The 23,902-nt window shown below is 32.0% G+C and overlaps 1 protein-coding gene across 1 annotated transcript; it reads left to right on the top strand.

Moving 5' to 3' along the window:
* The first annotated feature begins 3,543 nt into the window (after positions 1 to 3,543).
* LOC119835681 (LIM homeobox transcription factor 1-beta) lies at positions 3,544 to 11,633 on the top strand. The gene is made up of 4 exons (XM_038360650.1): positions 3,544 to 3,668; positions 9,878 to 10,079; positions 10,210 to 10,826; positions 11,136 to 11,633. Exons 1-4 carry the CDS (start codon positions 3,578 to 3,580, stop codon positions 11,381 to 11,383), a joined length of 1,158 nt encoding a protein of 385 aa, XP_038216578.1. The 5' UTR covers positions 3,544 to 3,577; the 3' UTR covers positions 11,384 to 11,633.
* The last annotated feature ends 12,269 nt before the right edge of the window (positions 11,634 to 23,902 follow it).

The raw sequence follows: 23,902 nt of genomic DNA, 5'->3' as shown, positions 1-23,902 counted from the left end.
ACGGTGACATAAAAAAAGAGTTTGTGTCAGTTTATTAAACGGTATTTATTAAAAGTCTATGCTGTTATTTATATTCTGTTACTGTACTATTATTATCATTATTTATATGGAACAAGCGTGATTTTAGATAGTCTGTCGAATAATTCTCCTAGTCTTTAAATATTATAATGTATATTTGTTGTTCCACTTAACCACTGAAAAGATATACTTTTATTTTTTGAATTACATATGATCAATTAAACACTTACTTTTGCGTGTGCAACCGCGCGGCACAGCTAGTAATTTATATACTCGCGTAATATCAAACTCAAGAAAAGACGTAGTAGTACTACTGCATAGAAATAGGAAGCATTATCACTAACATCAGAACACTGTTAATTGTTTCAGAAACATCTATTATTTAGAACCATGCCGAAACCTTCGATCAAACACAAGATGCAAATAGCAACTCAAGAATGTTAAACTTAAGCTTAGGTCGTCAAAGTTGAAAGCACTGGGATGAAATGTTCTATCTTGTTTGTACTTTGCTTAAATAATATTGTTTCTCTCGGCTTAGTCTTATAACAGAGTATGTATACGAGGTTTGTGTTTTGCTTTATTTTTATTTAGGTATTATTTAATACCCCGCAGTTACCCCACCTTCTGTGATAGTGAAACTTTTTACACATACTGTAATCATATTTAATCCATTTATTGAAGGAACCAGATTGTATGTCTATTATATTATAAACTTCTTACGTTTTGATAAATCAATACACTAATTATAACGCGAGGTGATCTTTGTATCATTTCTGAATTAAGGCTCTAGTTCAGTACACAAATGTTTTTAAAGATAAAGCTGCCCTAAAGCAGTAAAAAATTAAATCAAGTCCAAGTCAGTGTCCATAAAGGTTATTAGGCTTTTTTGGGTACCAGGTCGGTACCATTTGACTTTCACAATTCATGGGCGGTAGTGTTCGATTACCATGAGGCGAACCATACAAGTACACAAATACAAATACACAAACAAGGTTCTTTATTATTTTCTATACCCGTTTGTATTGATCTCTATACGGGCTACTCTAGGTACGTTTTTTAGATTTATATGTTACTTTTATTTGACACTAACGGGAGCAAGTACTACTGTATCTAATTGACTCCCACGCGGAGCCGCAGGCACGGCTAGTCTACTAATATATTATCATTGAACATTCTGATTAACGACAACATTTAACAAATTAGTCACCCGTGAATACCTTTGATCATTATTACGCTATTGGATAATGTTATGGCATTAGCGTTCTATATATTATCTGAACAACAAATGTTTATTCACGGGGTCACATAAACAAACATAGACATGTTAATTAAATTTACATTTGGTGTGCTGTCTGTTAATAGTTTAGCCGTAACATACAGCTTGTATCTATTTAGGAAACAATAATTAAAACGTGTAGTATAGCAGATCGTAGAGCCCGGTATAGGTAACATTATGGAATAGTTTGGTACACATTTAATAGTATCGGTTGTCTTTAGATTAATCACGATTATTTTATACATAAATGTCAGTTACTTATATTTCCTTCCATTAGAATTGGATGTAGTACTTGCAAACAATCACGGGTGTAGCCAGGTTAGGTGGTTTTAGGGGTTCAAATCCCCTCCCCCTTTCATCAAACAGTTATATGTTGTGCTTTCAGTCAATCATTTGCTTTTTTTATTTAGCCTATTGCCTTTTCCAGCATTTCTTCTACGTTCTTGAACCCTCTCGCCCGCCGAATACGTCCGCGTAAACATTTGCACACCGGACTAAGAACTTAACTATTCGTATTTGTATGTCTACACTCTTTCACAACAGAAAAAGCTTCGAGAGCAAAGATCGTATGTGTATTAATATCTATGAAATTGTATATCACCATTTAAGCAGATGAGTTCATTAGTAACATTTATTTATTTATATAAATTTAAGAAATACTGCCTGTAAAGAGTAGGATATATAGGTAGTAGGTATATATTCGTGTGTATTTGTTATACAGGAATTACGTAAACTATTGTAATAATTAAATGAAGCCTGTATAAACAGATTGAAACGATTAACGTATAATAGTTAATTAATAATGCAATATTGCTAACCATTATGGTGTTATAGAAAGAATGTCGAAATAATACCAGTGTTCCCACATAGGTACCGATAATACAAATATATATTCAAATTATTTGCGGTTTTGGTGTCAAACAATTGCATTAGGTACTCATAATATATGCGATGAGTTTGTTTGTGACTCATTAATTTTGAAGGGTTACTTTTGCAAGTTGTATTTAGCTATACTTGCTGATTAATACTATAAATAGGAAAGCGTATTTGTTTATTTGTCTTCAAGCGGAATGTTTACTATATAAATGAAAGTAGTTTTATAAAGTTAAAACTAACTTACTTATAACTACAGAATAGCTGAAATAATCAATAGGCTGGATTCTCTTCGCTTGGATTACCAAGATAATACGGTAGATGTAGTAAGTAACTTTAAAAAATGGAAAAACAAAAAGTAAGCGTGAAGGTATCATGGTCGGTGTACACTTTCATCGTTCAACCTTTAGCTATTCATATCTCCTATTCCGTGTAGTAATATAAAACTTTCTTTCTACCCGATGAAAGTATGAATACAATAGAAGGGAATAGAGTTAAACATCAAGTTTAAGCCTGTAATATAAGAAAACTTTCTTAGTTCTAGACAGGATAAACTTAAATAATTTCAATTCATTAGGCAGTCATTACCAACATAGTTTACTAGGTTTATTTAAATTTTTCATTTCAATGTCACAAGTTCTTTGTTCCCTGTTTTTCTCTTTGTAAATAATCTATCTTATTACCGAATTGTGTGGAAATCTGTTCAAGCTCTAAATGGTTAAATACAAGGATTTAAAAAAAAAATCTACTGACTGCAATATTCATTTTATATACCTGAATAATCAATCTAATGAAATAGTAAATTTCTCAAACATTGCCACCATTAAATTATAATAGTAGTTAAAATCTTCAACTTTCATTGTTAGTATTCCAACGTAACAAAAAGCAAAATTTAATAACCGAACATGAAGTGAAAATATGAAGTTAGAATAATTGTAGTCTTGATAATAGGCCTATAACCCAAATTAATTAAAACTTTTTTCATAGTCGCGATATTTTTAAGAAACTTGTTTCATCACTTCATATTAAAATATATCGATTATAAAAAGAAAATTCTCACTAACATTTTCTTGTAATTAGGAATCTTTTCGTAAAAATCTCCCATTAAATACTGAAGCTGTTTTTATTGTGCGTCCCTGTTCCAAAATTCGCGGTCGTAATCAGAGCAACACTGCCGAATTTTCCTTTGGTCGGAAAAAAACATTTAGTCGCCGTATCGCAGCGGGAAAATATAATAGCTTTCTGTATAATAGGTAGGTTGGGTTAGACTTTTGGGCGGAGTCGCACGAAGGGGTCCTGATTGGCGGGATAAGAATGGGAGCTGAAGCGGTGAGGACTGAGGGTGCCCGGTCGACGTCACTGTTCGTTCGGCCGGCGCGGAGGTCGCGTTGTGTGTGTCACTCAGTTTATATGAAAAAAATGTTAGAGTTTTACACGAATATTAATTCGGGATTGATGCAGGAGGGCATGCAGCCGCCGCTCTCCTGTGCAGGGAGAACAGGTCAGTGGAAGTGATTTTTTTTTATGAAATTGCGAAGTTTTTATAAATATGTGTTTAATTTTAGACTTTTATATTTGCCTTGTGTTCCTGTCGATCAATTTAGTCAGCGAAGATTTTATTTTTAATGTACTCTAAAGATAAAGTTACTTCACAAACGTCACACTTGATTTGTTTATACGTAATGAAATGACATACAAAATCAGGGAAAAAACTTTTAAGTATTTATTCTAAAATCGTTGTCTACAGTAAAATAATTATTATTAGCCAGTTATGATGATAACATTTTTATTCATTGTATTTCAATAAGCAATTTGAAGAGCTATTTAATAATTATTATTAAGCAACGAGTTACTGGTAAATTGCTGATAATTCCTTGTACACAAGAATTTGTGTTGGTGTAGATATGTATTACAAATCTTAGTGCATAAGTTAGATACGTAATTGGCATATTATTAGGATTTTAATGCATTTCCGCTTCCTGTCTATGTTTCTGGTCGATGCCGACGGTAACTTTCTTGCCTTAACAAACATATATGTATGTATACACATACTTAATTGCATATAATATATTTGTAATATCTTAGTACCTATACATACATATAAACATTCAATATTAATTTTAAATCCATTATTAAATTATAACTAAATAATTATTGTATTAAACATTTATAAGCTGTAGCCAACTACCTCGTCCGCATTGTTGTGGAGATGTCTTGTATATCTGCTTGGATATGTATAGACTATATACTAAGTTGTTTAATTAGATTTTGTCTTATTTAAAATAGAAACAGATGAGTCATAAATTAAGTCTGGGAAAAAAATTACAATGTTTGTTAAATATTGTGCAGAATTTTAATTTGTATATGGTAATAGTATATATAGTACCACGCCTAAAGTACCATAATGTACTTTTAGCCACGGTTCGTATTATCGAGTTGAATATAAAAAAGCCGACCGATCATTAACTTGATGCAATGACTTATATAGGTGTTAATATTATAATTTCAACTTTTATACTTAACATATAATAGTCCATTCAGTCAATGTGGTAAAATTCTTCACGTTACTAATTTTCAGCCATAGGATGACACTCATTATTAAGATTACAAATATAAAGAAATAAACAGAGTGCGCGTGGCGGTCTGGAGCCCAGTCAAAATGTTAATTTCGTAATTGTCTCCTATGCACAAACTCTTCATTTTTTCAACAATTCTGAATCTATAATACAAAGAAAAACGTCTGAGCCCTAGTACCAATCTGTAAAAACCCTTAGTCACCTCTAGTCCGTGCCTGTTGCAATAAAGTACGAATACTTAGTGGAGCTCAACAACATTGAAGTTTAATTATCAAGTTTGAAGGACATCAAACTTTTCAACAAACAGGCTACCGACATTCCCTTTATATTTTTAGCACTATAAGTGCAGGGCTGTCATTCAAATTTGCGATATCTCTCAAACCTTCTTACCCTAGCCCTCCAGTAATTATTAACTACCTCCAAGCCAAATTCTAAGCTTTTAAGGAAAAGCTTTAAGCTTTTTAGGAAACTTAAAATTTTCTTCGAAATTTGCGGGAGCTCTGAGGTTGAATACGGCTCTATTGGAAAACCTGATCCTAGCGGATATATCCAACTCCAAATTTAGACTAGTCCTTACATAATCTTATCACTATAAAAGAAGCGATTTTCGATATTACGTACTGACTTACCTTTTTACTGGGTTACCTTTTGATTTTATTAAAATTAATTTCAACATTGTTTGCTTAATATACAGTAAACAGATGTGTAATTAAAATAGGGTTACATTATATAATATGTACATGAGATAAAACTTTAAACAAAACCGAAATTTATTTGTAAAATCGTGCCCGAAAATAAATGCAAACAAAACGCTTCCGATCAGATATTTGAGTTATTTATCAGGAAATGGTCCAGTCAAATTGAAATTATTCGCTTTTCGATTGCACAAACCCTGAATGTTTTACCTTTTAGTGAAATTTAAAGTGATCATTACTTTGTTTGTTTTGTATTTATTCAGAGAACATTGTGGGGAAAATGTTTCACGAGATTTCGCTGGGATTTTAGTTGTTATATGAAATGACTGATTTCAAATAAGATCGATAAAATACAAACCCGTATCTGTCTTTAACCGACTTTTCTAACAACGACGTTCTCAACGTGTGTTCTTTTTTTATTTGTTACCTCATAACTTCGTGGGTTTTCGTTTGCGTTACTCTTGTGTTTGTCTTATTTTAAAAGCTTGACTGGTACATATCTCCGCATGGACGTCAGTGACTTTTTTTCTATTTGTCCACAATTTATACCTATTGTTCACGTAATATGTTCAATTTGTCTAAAATAATAACATATTTCTATTTCTCTTCTATAAACTGACTTTTCGAAAAACTACAAAGATTTTCAATTCATAGATATTTTATATTTACAAATTTAAAAAGCAATTTCTTATATAATCCAAATTTATCTGTATAAGTAGATTGTTGTTCTTAGTAACTTATTATTAATTTAGCTCTAAATATGTATCAAATGCAGTATTAGTCTGTGATTAATCTGAGAATACCTACATCGGGTACACAAGTTTTTGCACCTCTAAGTGTATGCAAATAAGCCCTTGTTTTTGGACATCTAAAACTTATCAGACTCGGTCAAATGTACAAAAGTAAAAGTTCATAAAATATCTCAACATTGCATTACTAATAATATATAATATCTAAAGAAAAGTTATAGGTGCTGTTGAGTATAAGATCGTATTGCTGTAACAAATAAATGCTTTAATTTAATTTTAAGCATTTGCAAAAAAGAGAATATTGACCATTCTAGAAACACGTAAATGACGCACTACTAATTTTTTCATAGATTTATCTTATTTCTCTAAGTTCATAAAATTATCCAATTGATTATTTCACAATAAATTTATAGGTACTTAAAATATAGAATCTCTCCGCCTACGGCTTTGTCAGCGTAATCAAATGAAAATTAGAATTAGTCATAATATGTCGTTATTAATATTTTACCACATACATACTACATTTTATAAAGACATTGAATGGAATATATTAATAAATAAAATACAAAATGTTTATTGGCTAAATAGACACCTCAACTAGCGGTGGCCTTGTGGTCGATCTTGGGCCATAGACATAAAGAAAAGTGATTAAATATATGCACGTGTGTCATACATGTGGTAAAAATTTACTTAGGATAGTTTAATATTTCTATACTCTTTGGTTATAATAAAATAAAAGGTCGCTAAAGCAGTGCCGCCTCTGGGGCAGAGCCAGTGGCGACTGGCAACCGGTTAAAGGCGCAAGATCCACCATCCCGCCAAGAGTCCTAGGTTATCTCTAACCTAGGTAATAAAAATTTCATACCATTTCCTAATCGTAATGGGTGGGTGGAAATTACTCAATTAAGTTAACAAGGTGACGAGAAGATTAGCAATCCAAAATGTATTTTGTTTGTTTGTTCAATTATCAACTTGTAATTTACCAAAATATAAGTACATATCGAAAATATCATTCGCATACAAAACCAGTATTGTGTAATTGGAAACAATTTCCATTTCATTTTAATTACAACACATTATTCACATATTGAATTACTCCCGATCATTTATTTTGTGCTATTCATTATACTGATCTAATTAACGTGTCGGAGCACATTTTAAGCCATGTTGCCACAAAAGAAAAGAACTGTTTATGTGACTATTTAAATTGCTGAGAATATTGGGTTTTTTAATCATGTTTTATATGTTTCATATGTTATTTTTTTATTAGGAGCCGTTATTTTTCAACCTTCCTATCCCAAATTTGCAAAATTTAAATTTATGAAGTAAGAATGTATCCAATATCTTCAGAAGGGTCGTTTGTTGGCTTTTCAATTTAGATTATAGATTATATTATATAATAATTTCTTCTATCAGTAGGCCCTACCACTTACTTAACAACTGAGTTTTTACTACAATCCCCGACTATCGGATCTTAAAAATTTAAATGGTAATATTCGCGCATCAGATAAACCGATCTTTATAGTAAGCTAATTGATATGATTTTATATTTGAAATATTTGAAATAAGGTCTTATCTACTTCCTCTTCATATCTTGATTAAGAAGTAGGTATGTGTATTTATTTTTCACGATCATAAATATTTTTTGGTTCATATTGAGGGACACAGTTATTAGTATATTACAGTTAAAAATGATTAATTATAACACAAATTATACTAATAATGGCATAATTAGAGCACTCAGCAAATGAGCGAGTCTATAGATACATAAACATTGAATATTCTTTACGCGGCATTTGGTCAAAATCGATAAGCGAAGATCCACGGTTAGACAATATACGCATGTGTGTTACTGCATATACATACTTACAATACATATATACGCTGCTGTTATACGCCTATATAACTGGGACGATAAACGATGCCTTTAGTCTACTTACTTTTACTGCTATATTTTTATAGAGTACTAGAATAATACATGGTATGGTATCTCGCTTTGGCGTCGCTCGTTGTTGGCGTTAGGATCGAGTAGGTATATATTTTCGAAAAGAAGTATTACCTACACTTAGTTGTGTTGTGCAAGGAGGCAATTATACTTTCGGCAATAGTTTTATAAGAGATAAATAAACAATGGTTTCGAATTTAGCCTCTAAGAGATGATAGAATTGATTTGCAATTTAACGTTAATAAATTTTTTCATAATCAGAATTTTCATATATGCGTCATGTTGCCTAATATATTTCAGGCACGCACTCTTCATCGATTATCCGGTAGGGATGTTTTACGCCGGCGTTTTGTTCCCCGTTTGATCCGTGACCCGGGTGACCGAAGCTCCTCCTCCTGGGGCGTGTATCCCCACCCCAAGAAATGACTTGAGACGCCGACTATGTCTTACCAACAGAACTATACAGCTAGGTATAGATACACCAGCCGCTCATGAAAGAGAAATGATGGCATTCAATTCTCCCGTACAAACGGGCATGAAAGAATCGTGGTTATTATTACTTTGTTTTTGATCGTCTTATTCTTAAATAATTTTCGAGTTTACCGGAGCTTGTGTACGGATTTTTTTATTTATTAAATTTATTGTTCTATGAAACATGAATCCAGTAAACTAGTGATGAATTTTTGTATCGCATGCTTCTTTCGAAGTGGATAAATATAGAGTTAAAAGATATCGCGGTATTCATAGGCAAAAATAAAATTTCTTTAGCTTTATTTATGTATATATGCAAAATATAAAAAAAAGGTCAAAGGCACACAAGACATTAATTAAATTTTTTTATATGAGGTTAATAGGCATTGATGAAATAATATTAGTTATTGTTTAAGCCATTGCGAATGCAAACAAATATATTCTATAATATTTCATTCTACAACATTACCCAATATTTTAAAATATGTTATTTTATATGTGATATATTTATGTTTTTTTCATTAAAAAACGTTACTAGACTTGAATATGATATGTTAGAAATAAATGCTAGAAGTTAAGTTTAACAGAGAGTAAAAAAGAATTGCGTATGTATGTGCGAGTGGGCGTGAATTTGGTGTATGCTTAGTTGCGTTTTTAAGACTAGTACCTAATTTTCTTTGTCTCTGTATTGTCTTATGTTTATAATATTTTTGATCACTTTTTGTTTAAATAAGAGTATGAGTTTAAAGAATGACAATTTATTTTATTGTAAACTAGCAAACTCGGCGAACTCCGTTTCGCCACCAGATGGCTTCGTTTTTCCCGCTTTTCTGTTGAAATTTTTCCGGAATTTTCTATGCTATAAACCTCACGACGCCCAAGACCTTTCCAACGAATGCAAAACCGTGGAAATCGGTTCGTGCGTTCTGGAGTTATAGCGTCAGGAAGGAAAACCCGACTTATTTTTATATAGTAGATTAATAAACTCAAAATATAATACGGCTGCGTAGCTCTTAACGACAATTAACTATATCTATGGAACTGCATTTGTCCGGGTAACGTTTTTTAAGAATATAAGCTGTCTTACCGTAATTCACAGAAAGCGCAGAATTCATTTGTTGAGATATACTTCAAACACCGTTCATTGAGCTGTTTCTACAATATGTATCATTTTTTCAAAAATACCGATCCTTATCGGTATGCACTAGCATAACACAGATAGACTAATGTAAATAAACTCATCCATTTTCTATACAAGATTTCTTTTTTTTCAGAGCTTAGTGCCAGCATCAAACGGGAGAAAATAGTAGAAATATGTGAAGGCTGCGGTCAGAAGATCCAAGATCGATATCTGATGCGGGTCGGCGAGCTCTCCTGGCACGAGCACTGCCTCAGCTGCTGCGTGTGCGGCTGTCCACTCGCACACACTTGCTACACGCGGAATGCGAAGCTTTACTGCAAACCAGACTATGATAGGTAAATATTGTGTAGGGATTCATTTTAATTATGCCCATTGCGAATACTGCTTGCGTACGCTAGCGATGCGCCCAGCGAATTTGTTGTGCGCCTCCTATTTTTGTATATGCATTATTTCTGTTTGTCTCAGATTATTCGGAGTCAAATGCACCAGATGCGGCGACCGACTGCTTCCTCAGGAAATGGTAATGAGAGCGCAGCAATACGTATTCCACATCCAATGCTTTGTGTGCGTTATGTGCTGTCAGCCATTACAAAAGGGAGAGCAATATGTCATCAGGGCTGGCCAGATTTTCTGCAGGCAAGACTTCGAAAAAGAAATGTATCTGATGCAGCATGCCGAAGACGATATGATTATAGATGATTCTGAGAGACCTCGTGATGGCCGACGAGGCCCTAAACGTCCGCGGACAATATTGACCTCAGCTCAGCGAAGACAGTTCAAAGCTTCCTTCGAAGTCAGCCCAAAACCTTGTCGTAAGGTTCGTGAAGCATTAGCTAAAGACACTGGATTGAGCGTGCGAGTTGTGCAGGTCTGGTTCCAAAATCAGAGGGCTAAAATGAAAAAGATACAACGAAAAGCCAAACAAGAGGGCGACAAAAACGCAGAAAAAGAAAAGGACAAAGACGAAAAGAGTATCAAACAAGAATCACCATCGAGCGAACATGGAAATTATTTAGGCCTAGATGCGTCTTACTCGGCGTCTAGCCAGCCTCTAAATCCCAACCTGCCTTACTCGCCTGATGGTAAGTTATCATCTATTATTAACTAGCTATCCGCCCGCGGCTATGCCCGCGTAGTTGCAGGAAACTTAGACCCGGGGTTTTTCTAGCATGTTCCCGTTCCCGTGGGATTTCCGGGATAAAAACTACCCTATGCCCGTCTCCTGGGTCCAAGCTACCTCTGCACAAATTTTCAGCCAAATTGATTAATCCGTTCTTCAGTTATAAGTAGTGTAACTAACACCACTTTCTTTTATATATATAGATAATCCATATCAATCGAGTTTGTTCAATCAAGCAATTACTATACTAAGACAACTTTTGATTCCATAGATTATCCTGCTCACTCCGGAGACAGCTTTTGCAGTTCAGACATATCACTAGATGGAAGCAACTTCGACCAACTCGACGAGGGCGCATCAGATACAATGAGTTTACAGAACCTAGAAGTTACGCATCACGCTCACAACCATTCTAATCACGGAAACCACGAACCTCTTAGCCTTGGCTCTGGAGCTGTTGTCAATCCAATTGATAAGCTTTACCTAATGCAGAATTCTTACTTTAGTACTGAACATTGATTAAGCCAGAACCGCGCAAATCGTAGTAAGGGCGTTTTGCGTATGGGGTCTTATAGAGGAGACCTTACCGTTAAGTCCACGGCAACGGCAACTAGTCACACAATCACTGAAAGTAATTCGACAAACTCATATTTTGATTTCAATGCGTTTTCTATGCCTTAATATGTTTCCCGAAACCGGTTTATTTCATTCCTGTTCAATTTCCGAATACACAAGTGTACCTCGTTAATCAAACAAACAAAGTGTTTGCATTCCCCAGTCATCCAATAGAAATAACAATTACTTAGCAATCAAAGCCTATAGTAATTTCGAATGCACAGAGTCAGAATTTTGTTTCGATAACCTCGTTTATTAAAAGGTAAGCGGATGGCCGAATGAAATGTGTTTTTATTGTTTTAATTCGTTGTTGAACATTTTATTTTATTTGCCATGTTTAATTTTATCTACTAGTAATTTGGTAGAGTAATCCCTATTGTTTTAAATAACTTAAATAAGTCGTAGTTAACTATAACTTCTCATATAAATGTAATAGTACCTAAACATATTAACAATAGATAGGTTTGTTATAAAATAATTATGTATTTAGAATAGATGTCTCGCCAACGAATTTTCTCTTCTTTAAATGTTAGAAATGAATAATGTAGTTAACTGATTACGATTTGCATATGCTTATTAATATTGAAAAACATTTTTGTAAGTGTTCCCATACATTTGAATAACTGATGAGTGTAGATTATTACTAAAAATACTAACAAATACGTCAAATCTATAGGGAAAACCACTTTTAGAATAATTATTATTTGTTGAATGATAAACAATTTTTCTAGATAATTCCTTAACAATACCAAATGATCATACCAAATAGTGAATTTAATAATTCACTGTATTATACAAATAGGTCACGTTTTTGAAGTAATTGTCATGTTAAATTAAGAAATACTGTATTCAACTGTGGACTTAACGAGGATAGAAATAATATGTTTTAAAATTTGTATATAAGTAGATGTAGTATATGTCTATATTAATCTTGTAAAGATGAGGAAATTATATTCTAGTCATTTGGTTTTAAATTGAAATGATAAGGTACGTATGTAAATATTATGTAATGTTAAGTATTTTCAGAATGTGGCTTCAAATTTATTTATTCGTAGTTTACAAAATAGATGTATAACCGAGTTTGTAATTGACGTTTTAAATGTTACAAAGCAATGTCCAAGTACATGACTTCATAATTTATAAGTTTAGATAAATCTCAGTGTTTAACAGATACTTAAGCGTAATAAATATAAATCAAATATCTTATGTCTCAACGTCTCTAGTCAAAATTATACGGATAGTTGTAAGCATGTAACAAAATTATCTTACATGATTGTTCGGTATTTTATAATACGATGTACAATATAGTATGCATAAGTTATGTGGCATTTTTATTTATAACAACATTAAACGCTCGGTTTGAATAAATTCTCATTTTAAAAATGTACAAAAAAAACACATTTTTAATGGCAACTATGTAGGTTAATTAAAAAAAGATAGATACTGTTAGATGTAAAGAATTAGGAGTTGCGAACACTCCAGGTTTAAAGCTGCGATGAGAGATGGTGTAGGATAGAGTCAAATGAACACTCTCGTATTATTGTCAGTAGCTGAGGCCTCCTTTATGAGTCATAGCAAGAGAAGAAATACACTATAATTAATAGGATATATTCAGTTTTTCATATTATTGAATTTGTAAGGCATTTCTTCATTATCCTTAGACATAGTGATCATGTCTCAGACGGGTCTGTCATCATGTCTGACACGGGTTCGCATCCCGACGAGTGGTCGATTTCTATCTATTCTTTAATTTTGTTTAAAAATAAAGCATTTGAATTCTTTCGAGCGTTGGATATTAACAAGATTTTAATTAATGACAGTTTTTTATTGAACTAAAATACAAGTATGTAACAATGTATTTTTATCATCTGTTAGGGAGTATCCCTTTATTATCGGAAAATAAATATCCATTACGTGTCCAGTAAAAGCAGTGGTGGCTCTGTGGTGGGGACCTCGGACTTAAAATCGACCAGTCAGGGTTCGAGACCAAGCGAGCGTGCAGGAAATACATTGATTTTTCAATTTATCTGCGCATGTGTAACATCATCACTGCTCAAAACGGTGAGCGAAATCTTCGTGAGGAAACCGGCATATCCAAGAATTGAATGTGCGACGACATGTGACATCTACCAACGCGCACTTGACCAGTGTGGTGGAGTATGGCCTATACCCTCATAGGTGGCCTGTGTCCCAGCTGTGGGAACATGAACATGGACTGATGATGATGATGATGACGTGTCCTGTCTATTAATCTATATAATATATAAAAATCAATTGCTGTTCGGTAAACTCGCTAAATGTTTAGTATGGCTGGGAGGATTTTAATAATTTTTGTTTTGATGCATTCATAATAGTCCAGGGACGGTTCAAAGGGTAAGAAAAGCAAGAAAAAATGTATCTAGAAATATTATATGGCGTTCCGGAGTTCGACAGATCCACTAGTAATTTGTAACAAAAAGGATAAAAGTTGATGTGATATTATTGTGGGGAAGATAAGGTCTTAAGAAAAAATATAATGAATACCTAACATTTGATAAGGTACTTACAATCGGATTTAACCAAAACCCAATATAACCAGAAAAAGTAAAATTTATACCTACTATCTACTTTGGTCACACTTGCATATATATCTGTTAACATAATATTACTGAAGAGACTAGACTGAAGTGTTTGTTTGTTTCAATGCGTAATTTAATCTTAGGAACTACTGGACCGATTTCAAACATTCTTTTACTTTTAGATAGGTAGGTATGTAGGTAAATAAATTGTACGTAATTTAGTTTCATAGGGGGTTTAGTAAGCATAGTCGTAAAAAAATCGATCAGTGAAACAGGTGTACCTCATCTCCCCCATACCCCACTAGGGGACACGGCACTTCACTTTTTTAGTAAGCATAACGATTAAACGTATAAATATTTAACCCTAATACATATACACAATATAATGAGTCAGAGTGGTAAAAAATAGAGCAGTATATATAGGCTAAATAAGAAAAAGAAGTTGAAACTAGGCAGACAGAACACGTCATTGAGTTTTGAAATACAATTTAATAATATTGTATTAGCTGATTGTGCTCATCGTTTTGTAAATAAAGACTGAGACATACATACGAAATTCGTCTTCATCTTCAACATATATTATAGAAATTCTTTCTAAGACGGATTGCTTAATCTCAAAATCCTTTTGCCCAAAACCTAAAAATATTCCGGAATATATAAATATATCTTACCGGAGTTTAATTCAAAAGATGGGTGTGATTCTACGAACAGGTTTTTGTGGTCAATTTATTAATACCTACTACGTATTGATTATCACTATTTCTATTAAATATATTTAGATAGATATGAGATGATGATGGATGACATATATTTCACTAGATAAAAACATATTATTATTTTTGCTTGCCTTGTTTAATCCTCCAACTTATAAGGATCTCATTGTGTCCTCACATAAAAGTTAAAATTACCTAGCTACCTATTTAGGTTAGTCTTTGGTGATACCCGAGTATGATGAAAATAAGTATAAAATATCTGATATTCGTTTTTGATTCTTTAACCTTAGCAACACTGTCTAAGATAACTTTATATACAATTTTCATTCCATTCAAACCAAAAACGTTCCCATCAAATTTTTAATTGAATAGCTACTACATACGATTTATACACTATTCAAATTAAGATGTACATGCAATGTAGAAGTAATATGAGCGACTATCTAGCATCTTTGGCTCTTTATACAAACTAGTGTCTGTAAATATTTAAGTATGTATTTTGATTTCGAATGAATAAACGTTTCAGCTTCAATCATTCAAACTATTTCTATGAATTTAGTGTTCATCATTTATCGACGTCGAGATTTCATATTGTTATTTTACGTAAGACAACAGGAGTTGAAAATAAAACGCATAGTCGGGGGGGGGAGAGTATAATGGGGAGAAATTATACATAACTTTGTAAAATATAATAGGTGCTTAGAACTATGGTTTGGAAGTACAACATATATAAATTTACCAAATATTGTTACAATTTTTTTTATGTGATAACATAAAACTTCAGAAACTATTATTATAAATAAAATACAGGTACGAAATAAATATGGGGTACCAAATACAGAAGTTAATTTTTACAAATTTACAATACCTACAACTATTATGAAATATCAAGGAATAAATTAATAAACACATGACTTAAACCCACTTGAACTGAATTTGTTAAAAAATTAAATCTTAAGAATTAAACAGAGTGACATAAAAGATTAATTTAACGTAATCAGTAATCACAAAACTAAAAAACCCATTCCGCGTCACAGTAAAGGATGCCGAAATGTGTCATAGAGTTCTTAACGTAACACGTAATCCACAGATTTTTCCGAGATCTATCACGGATACCTAGGTTGTTTTAATGACTGTGAATGGGTACGATGTCAACATAGTCAAATAATGAGTTACAATTGAATGAGAAGAGAAATACAGGAAACATCAAAGACGAAGAGAAAGCTTAATTTAAACACTACAACACGTCAACTGTACAAGCTACTCATTATTACTAATTTAGTAAATATAGTAATCATTTCATCAATTCATCATATACAATTAATTGTAATATGAGTTACCTAAGCTTAAAATTAAGTAGTACAAAAATGTAACATTATACATGTAATAACATTTCATATATTTAGTCATCAACAGTTTAGGATCTATATACGAGTCAGTAGATTTGCATCATGGAGCTTACAATATTCCAAGACATCTAATTCCGTCTCGTGTATAGAACCAGTAATACCTACAATCCTAATTCAATAAATAAGTACATGGAACGCCGCAATACCGAACATGTAGTTCTGGTAGTAATTAAAATTAAAATCTTACGAAACAATACCTTATGTTTAGTATGATGTTATGAGATGAGACGTGATTTAAATTATATCAGGACTAAAAGTGCAGAATTTTGTGTCATCACTTTATTTAGATTCAAATGATTAAAACCGATTCAAGCACAGTTTTGAAATTAACGTGAACAAAGATTCAATAAGAACAATCTCCACACACGTTGATTGCAAAAAAGTTCATTTTGAATCGATTTTTAATTAAACTAGACGAGTATAATGAAGAAAAACGATATTAATAACCTAAAACTGATTAACTTCACGAAATTTGGAATATAATCAATTATAACATAAACAAGAGTCCTGGAAACGAATGCTAAATCACCAACACAACGCGAAAACCATGTTCATATAAAATGAGTGAATTAATTCTAACTTAATGAAATGCGCTAACATACTTCAAAATATTATCGATTGTATGCCCCATTTAAACCAGAGTTCACACCATTTCTCTACACTTAAGAACCCATCGTGGTATCAACTTCAACAAGAATTGGATAAGAATTCTTCAATTAAACATTCCGTTTGAAAAAAATTAACAAGCTGAGTGAAATCTGTATGTCTAAATGGTGATTGATTGATGTCGCAACCCTTGAGGGTCGTATGTTCTTAATTTAATATTTCCAATCTGCATTTTTAAGATGCTACAATTGTGGCAGTAATGACTGGAAGTGTGTTTATTGAAATTATTTTAATATTTGAAAGTATCATACTAAATTGGTTAAATCAGAGTATTTCCAATGGCTACTGTAAAGCAAACTAGAAACAGCATTTTAAAATAGAATTAACATATTTTTATTATTTATTTTACCCAACATAAAATTGTAATACATCATACACTAACTTCCAGGCATTAGGCACGAAATTGATCTAAATGTAATATCGATGAACTCTTATCCTACTTAGTTGTATGTAAAAATATACATTAATTTTTTTGTATTTTTTTTTTTTATTTCCTTTTTTTGTATTTACGTGAACGTTTTTTATTATTTTTTTTTACTTTTGTGTTTTTAATTAATAGTAATAAAATTTTATTTCTAAATAGCCTACACAAAACTAGAGAAAATGTAGATCCAGTTTTCATTAAATTTTAAATTAACGGTTTTTTTTTGTTATTAATTCGAATTGAAAAATCATGGTTCGTGGGGTATTTAGAAAAACATTTAAGCATTTGCACCCTTTTCGCTGACGATGATAGTTTATACCGTGACATTCTCTTTGATCGGTGGTTCGCAATTACAAAATTGCGGCATTTAGTTATTGCCTTTTCGCAAGTTGACAGTCATATAATAAAGTTATAAAGTTCAAAATAATTATATAAAATCATTAAGAACTAATATTTAATTTACAAGATGAAAGACCAAAGATATTCTATAGATATATGCTAGAAAGAAAAAAATTGTCACGTATCTATTTGTAAGAATGTCTAAACTGTAAGGCAAAAATTAAAGACTGTCCGAAAACAAAATTAAATCGATAAGTGTCACGTTAAGTGTATAAAACGAAACTGCGTTTCGTGATCGTTCCCAAATGGAGTAAGAGTAATACTTCTGTAGGCAATAGGTACCTACCTAATTAGAATGAAGTATCTTAACGGAGTTACTTCAAACCCTCGATGTGCTCATATTGTGTATAAATAATAGCTATAAAATACATCTATACTTGATATAAATTTATTTTATAACCGTTACAAATATGATTGTCCAATCCAATGCGTCATCCACAACTCAAGTTCTGACAAAAATATCTTCGCCTCGCTCACTCGAAAATTCTAATTCTAGCAATTTCTAACATTCTAATTAAGTGAGTGTTTGGGCGACAAATAAGATTGTTTTTCAGAACGAATTAAATGAATGATGCGAGTCCTTGAAGAGGTTGATTAGGAACCGTACAGCTTTTACGATAGCCGAATGCATCTATGTGCTTCAGTGCGCGTTGACACCGAAACGGCTACCAGCTCTCATGATTCACGATAATCTTACCTCTTAGCAGTCAGGTGTGAAGTCTATGAGGATGTAGCCTCACCTAGACTTCTAGCGTACTGGCGCTGGGAAGGCTCTATCCGCCTGCGCGGATGTAGCCTCTTGATACAGAAATAACTCTAACCTCGCCAGTAGGTTAAAGTCGTATCGTCGTTATATATTTCAAATCCGTGATTTAATTTTGAATAGAACATATTTTAACTTTTGTTCTAATTGGCGCCAATATTTAGTATCGATATTTTAATTAGTGTGTGTCACACAAGAGTTGATGTTGGTTTCGTCGCTGCAATAGGAAATATTGGTAAAGTTTATTTGATACTGTCGATTGCTCGGTTATAGCAAGTAAAAATTTAGTAAAATATGCACAATAAACATTCAGAATAGAGATAATAGGTAATGTAAAGGAATAAATGTTTGTTAACATTTCAATGAAAAAATAAATGCAGTAATTATTAACAGCATAATCATGTCGAAATTGTAATGGAATAATGCTTTTTTGAATTCGAAGTAATATCGTAAGACGAAAATGAAAAACGTATAATAAACGCGAAAATTATTACCTTTTGCTAGTATCGCATATTTAATTAGTTTCTATCGTATTAATTGATATTATTCTTTACCATAATCGAATACTATGCTGACTTTTCTTAACGTTTCAGCATTTGCCTTTAAATGTTTAGCTTGATGATATAACAATACCCCATTACCTACCCGGTTAAACAAAAATAATTCATGACTATAGTAAAATGTATTCTGAATAAGTAATTTCTCAAGATATATAACTTGCACAGGTTATAAAAAAAACAAAAGTTATAGCTAAATATATTAGTTATACCTAAGTCAACCGAGATCTATATGTACAGGGTACTCGGGATTTTTTCTTATTTCTACTGTCCGTGTAACTAACTATAATAAATTATAAGCAATTACATACTAAATAACAACGTATTATAACTCTTTTATCTACTAAAGAGATATAAATGCATTATTTTACGTAACTATAAATGTGCGGCATGGTGCTAAGGTGAGAAAGCATAATTATACATTTAAAAGCCCGTGTCACTCACAGCACTTGTGTGTCAATAACGGCTGAACGGATTATAATGATTTTTGGTTAGTTTTCTACACACTTCGATTAGATTAACTTATATAATAAAAAATTGAAAACTTACAAGAAATCTCCACCCGGCAGAGCCAAGACGAACAGCTATTTGTATTTAAAAAAACAATCCCAAATAAGTACATATAATATTATATAAAATGGAAAAAAATGGCGTCATTGCCATATAATGATCTGAATTAAAAGAAAAACCCATTCAAACCCAGTTTTAAATAAAAAATTTAACTTTGCTCTTTTAACACCATAACCGTTTTTATAGCGTACTTATATCCTAACCACTATCTAGTCTAGTCTTTCGGAAAGTGACCTCTATGTGTTAGCTAATTATGGCACTCGACGGCGAAATCTCTGCGAATCGTGATTACACTATTTACTATTTATATTCTACGTTAAACTCTACGACTGAAATTATACCGAATATAAACCGGTGCAATAAAACCGACTAAAATTATTATGTGCAATAATACAATCAAAACTGAAGTAATTCTAAACTTCGACGACTCGAAATACTATTGCAGCTGTGGTTTAGAGGTAGACATTTTGTATTGACAGTTACGTAGCCGGCTAGAGGTGGTTCTCATAGGGCTACTATGGGAATATTATGTTTGATGTAGAAACATTAGGTGTATCGTTTCTAAATGACTACCAGGTAGTACCCACATTCAGGTAACACATAAGAGGGAAACGTGCACATCTCCTATCTACGGATAACTCATCGCCTATAATATAGCTATCGCACACAAATTATTCTAAATACGGACATTAATTTGATCTCGTCATAAGAAAAACTCAACTCATAAAAACCAAAAATACTTATCTAAATGCTATATAATCTACAGATATACACATAATTACGCTAAATTACAATAATATGTACAGGCTACTCGTGTTTTAGATGTTTTGATCGTTCCTTGATTTTATTATTACAACTTAGGTATGTGCCCAATAATAATCCAATAGTCTCATTAGATGTTATAATGAATGACGATATATTTCACGTATGTTTTCTACGTGGATGGTATAGACAATACTATGTCCGCAAGCTTTGATGTTGGAATCAGCTGTAAAAGCTTAGCTTTGTCCTTTCAACTCGTCATAAAACTTAATATCTAAACATTACGATAAAGATAACGTATTGAAAATAAATGATTTTTTTTTATTTATTTATTTTTTTTTTGTAAAAATCTACCAAAACTATAGAATATCTACCATGAAAATACGACAATTTAGGTGCATCGAAATAAAAATTTATTTTTAAATAAAGTGCTAGAATTTGTCAAAACACTACTTTTTTTGTATATTTTTTCATATTTTATATTTTTTTTTACGTTTTTTGAAATGTTATTAATATAACTAACAAGCCAACTTTTCTTGATGTTAATGCGCTCCGATGTGGTCAGCTAACTGTGCTGTTACATAACCGTAACAACCCAGTGCTGAACCCACTACCGTTCAGATGTTAATGGTCCCACCCTAACAACGGAACCCATTAACATAAGCAATGTTATACTTTAAATAACAGTTTGTAATATGTGCGTATATTTTAAAATGTGGTTGATAAATGTTAAAGAATCGGATTCTGCCGAAGTAAGCAATGATAAACAAAACTATATTAAACTTACTTCCATAAAAACAAATAAAAAAAAAAATTAAACGTCTTTTTGCAAGCAGATAGAACCTGAATAGCGATTTTGAATATATAGACTCAAAGTTACTGGAAGTAAGTCTGACAAAAATGAACATAACAAAAAACACGGTAGCTGAGAGTGATTTTCGGAATATAACATATGTAAAAAAAAATCAGTTTAATTCATCAACCATAAAGCGTAATTAATTGGGCTACATTCTTTTTGTATTTTTGTTTTTTGTTAATTTTTTTTACATTTTATATTTTTTATAAACTTACATCAATATTTACGAGAATTATACTATTTTATTAATTTCAACAACATGTCAACTATTTAAAATAAATACTTGCGAACCTAATAGATATATATTCCATTATTTTCAAGAGCGCGGTGGCGACTGCTACGCTCTCATCTTAAATTAATTATCAGGTATCTCGAAAGGCAGTTTTCGCAACGATTTTTTATCTCGATACTCTTATATCTATGCTACATTTTCTACAGGCTCTACCGCCGCAGAGACAGTTTGATAAAATACAGCTAAATGCATAAGGTACCTATCGAAGTCGCTACCGAGTAGGGAATCTAAACCTACCCTAAATACAAAATCATAAAAAAAAACTACCATACAATTTTTGGAAGACCGTCTGGAATGATCTATGTTGTTATTACACTCCTAATCCTATAATGATTTACGATTGAATAAGGCCAATATTAATTAAGATTAAATACCAACCCACCAAATGGTAGTTAGTAACGAGTACATGCTTTACCAGTTGCCTGAAATGCAACTTACGTTCTTACCCTACGGTATAAAAATAAAATTTAAAAATTCAAATTTAAATAATAATTGAAGCCCCATTAGAAATAATAAGACAGGTTGAAGATATCTAGATAATAATGTTGTGAAAATGATCCAATAGACGTACGTAAATAATCAGATTTAAAAATAATACGAAAAATATATATTGATTGTTTGAAAAAAAATTAAAATGGTTGAAGAGGTTTCGACGAAAAACAATAGGAAAGTAATTTTTAAAGATAATGACAAGAAAGCAATAAAACATTATCATCCCCTTATCATAATATAATTTCCAAATGCACTATTAATTAAAAATTCTTACATAGAATAAAATATAACGATCTTTAACGGTATTATGATGATAAATTACCTATTAGCCTAAGATTTTTTTGTTTTTTTAAATTATTTTTTGTATTTTTTTTTTATTATTTTTTTATTTTATTAAATATATTAACTGTACTGCGTGGATGTCGATTCGCAGTACCAAAATTACGACTGATAACTTTGCCCTAAAAAAACAAACCAATAAAAATTTTTGTCTAGCGTTTTAAACAAATTATAAACGATTTTTTCTCCGATGCCGCCTACTACAAAAACGTACATATATTTCGTGTTTCCGGAAGACTTATGAATCGCACGAACTGCTTAACGTGATGTTAGATTTTTCAGCATTTCGGCCGCAGCACGTTATTGGGCCGAATTTGAACTACATCTAAAACCGATATCAAATGTATAAGAGACACTAGTAAGAAAATAATTTCTGATCTAATACTTGTGCAATGATACAAATTAGAAATTTAACATGGATGTATGTTAAAAAAATCTGATTAATGAATGGTTCGTAGCATATGCGGAATGTAATACTGAATAGTAAAAACAATAAAAAAATGGGAAATTAATGTAGAGGTTATTGATATTTGAAATTCAGATTAAGAAATTATAATAGCGAAAATCGGTTTTAAAGAAAAGCTTATAATAGAATCCAATGGTACAAATGAAATCGAAATAAATGGAGCTTGTTGAAAGAGGGGTAATTACTAGAGTCTCTTATATCGATATCGGATCTCAAGGCTCCACAGTGGTATTAATAACGTTTAACAGACATTTAACAGGATTGTAAATATATATTGTACATGTAATCATTTCATATCGGTATTCATATCGTTTTGCAGGCACGTTGAACACATAGCGATCCACCACATAGCTAAAAACTTTTATATAAATTATAGCACGTTCCTCCAATATGCGAATAAATTTAAGATGTGCGAGACATTCTGAGCATGCGGGTGACGTTGCATTATAGTGAGAGCACATTTATCTCTACTTAAATTTATTCCAACATATTGTATACCTAAAACGATAGCCACTAACGTAAGAAAGGTTTGTCCGTAACTTTAAATTAAATAGAACATATTTCAAAACGTATTAGAATATAAATAATGAGGATATTTGAAATCGTTTGAGGGCGAAAGTAATTAAAGTAAATGTATTATTGTTTGCTATATGACCTAACATAATCCGATGTTTGAGCAATTAATGAGTTCAATATAAAAATATACCCCGTAATACAAAGTATAATATAAAACTTATGGAGGGCACAGGGTGTAACGATGCCCCTTTACCTAGGATTCAAGGCGTGTTATTTATATCTTACCGTTAAGATGAGGTAGTCCGAATCCAATCTACAATGATGAGGCCACAGTGGTTTTATTGCTTTTTAAACATTAAGAGGTATTCGGAACGCTGCTATCAAACTACCGATGTTTGCATAAAATTTAACCTATGAGGTAAAGATGTTTTCCGTTTCCTTATAACTACGATGATAGCTTAAAAGAATAGTAAGAAAGAGGATTCGAACTAGCCAATGAGTTTTGTGAAGAGGAGAATGACCTAATAGAAATTTCGAACTACAGGAAAGCATGACTTACGCCAGCTCTAATTGAAGACATGAAATAGCGAAATATATGAATATCCTACACTTTAAGGCAGTAAAGGTTTTCTATGCAATAT

This window comes from Zerene cesonia, chromosome Z (assembly GCF_012273895.1).
Source record: "Zerene cesonia ecotype Mississippi chromosome Z, Zerene_cesonia_1.1, whole genome shotgun sequence".
NCBI classification, from domain to species: Eukaryota; Metazoa; Arthropoda; class Insecta; order Lepidoptera; family Pieridae; genus Zerene; species Zerene cesonia.
This window is presented reverse-complemented; position numbering and strand designations above follow the sequence as displayed.

Bases quoted from the DNA above. Each gene is read 5' to 3' on its own strand.
- LOC119835681 (XM_038360650.1), top strand. From the start codon at position 3,578: ATGAAAAAAATGTTAGAGTTTTACACGAATATTAATTCGGGATTGATG. The intron at 3,669-9,877 runs GTCAGTGGAAGT...CTTTTTTTTCAG, and splicing joins CTCCTGTGCAGGGAGAACAG to AGCTTAGTGCCAGCATCAAA. The intron at 10,080-10,209 runs GTAAATATTGTG...TGTTTGTCTCAG, and splicing joins TGCAAACCAGACTATGATAG to ATTATTCGGAGTCAAATGCA.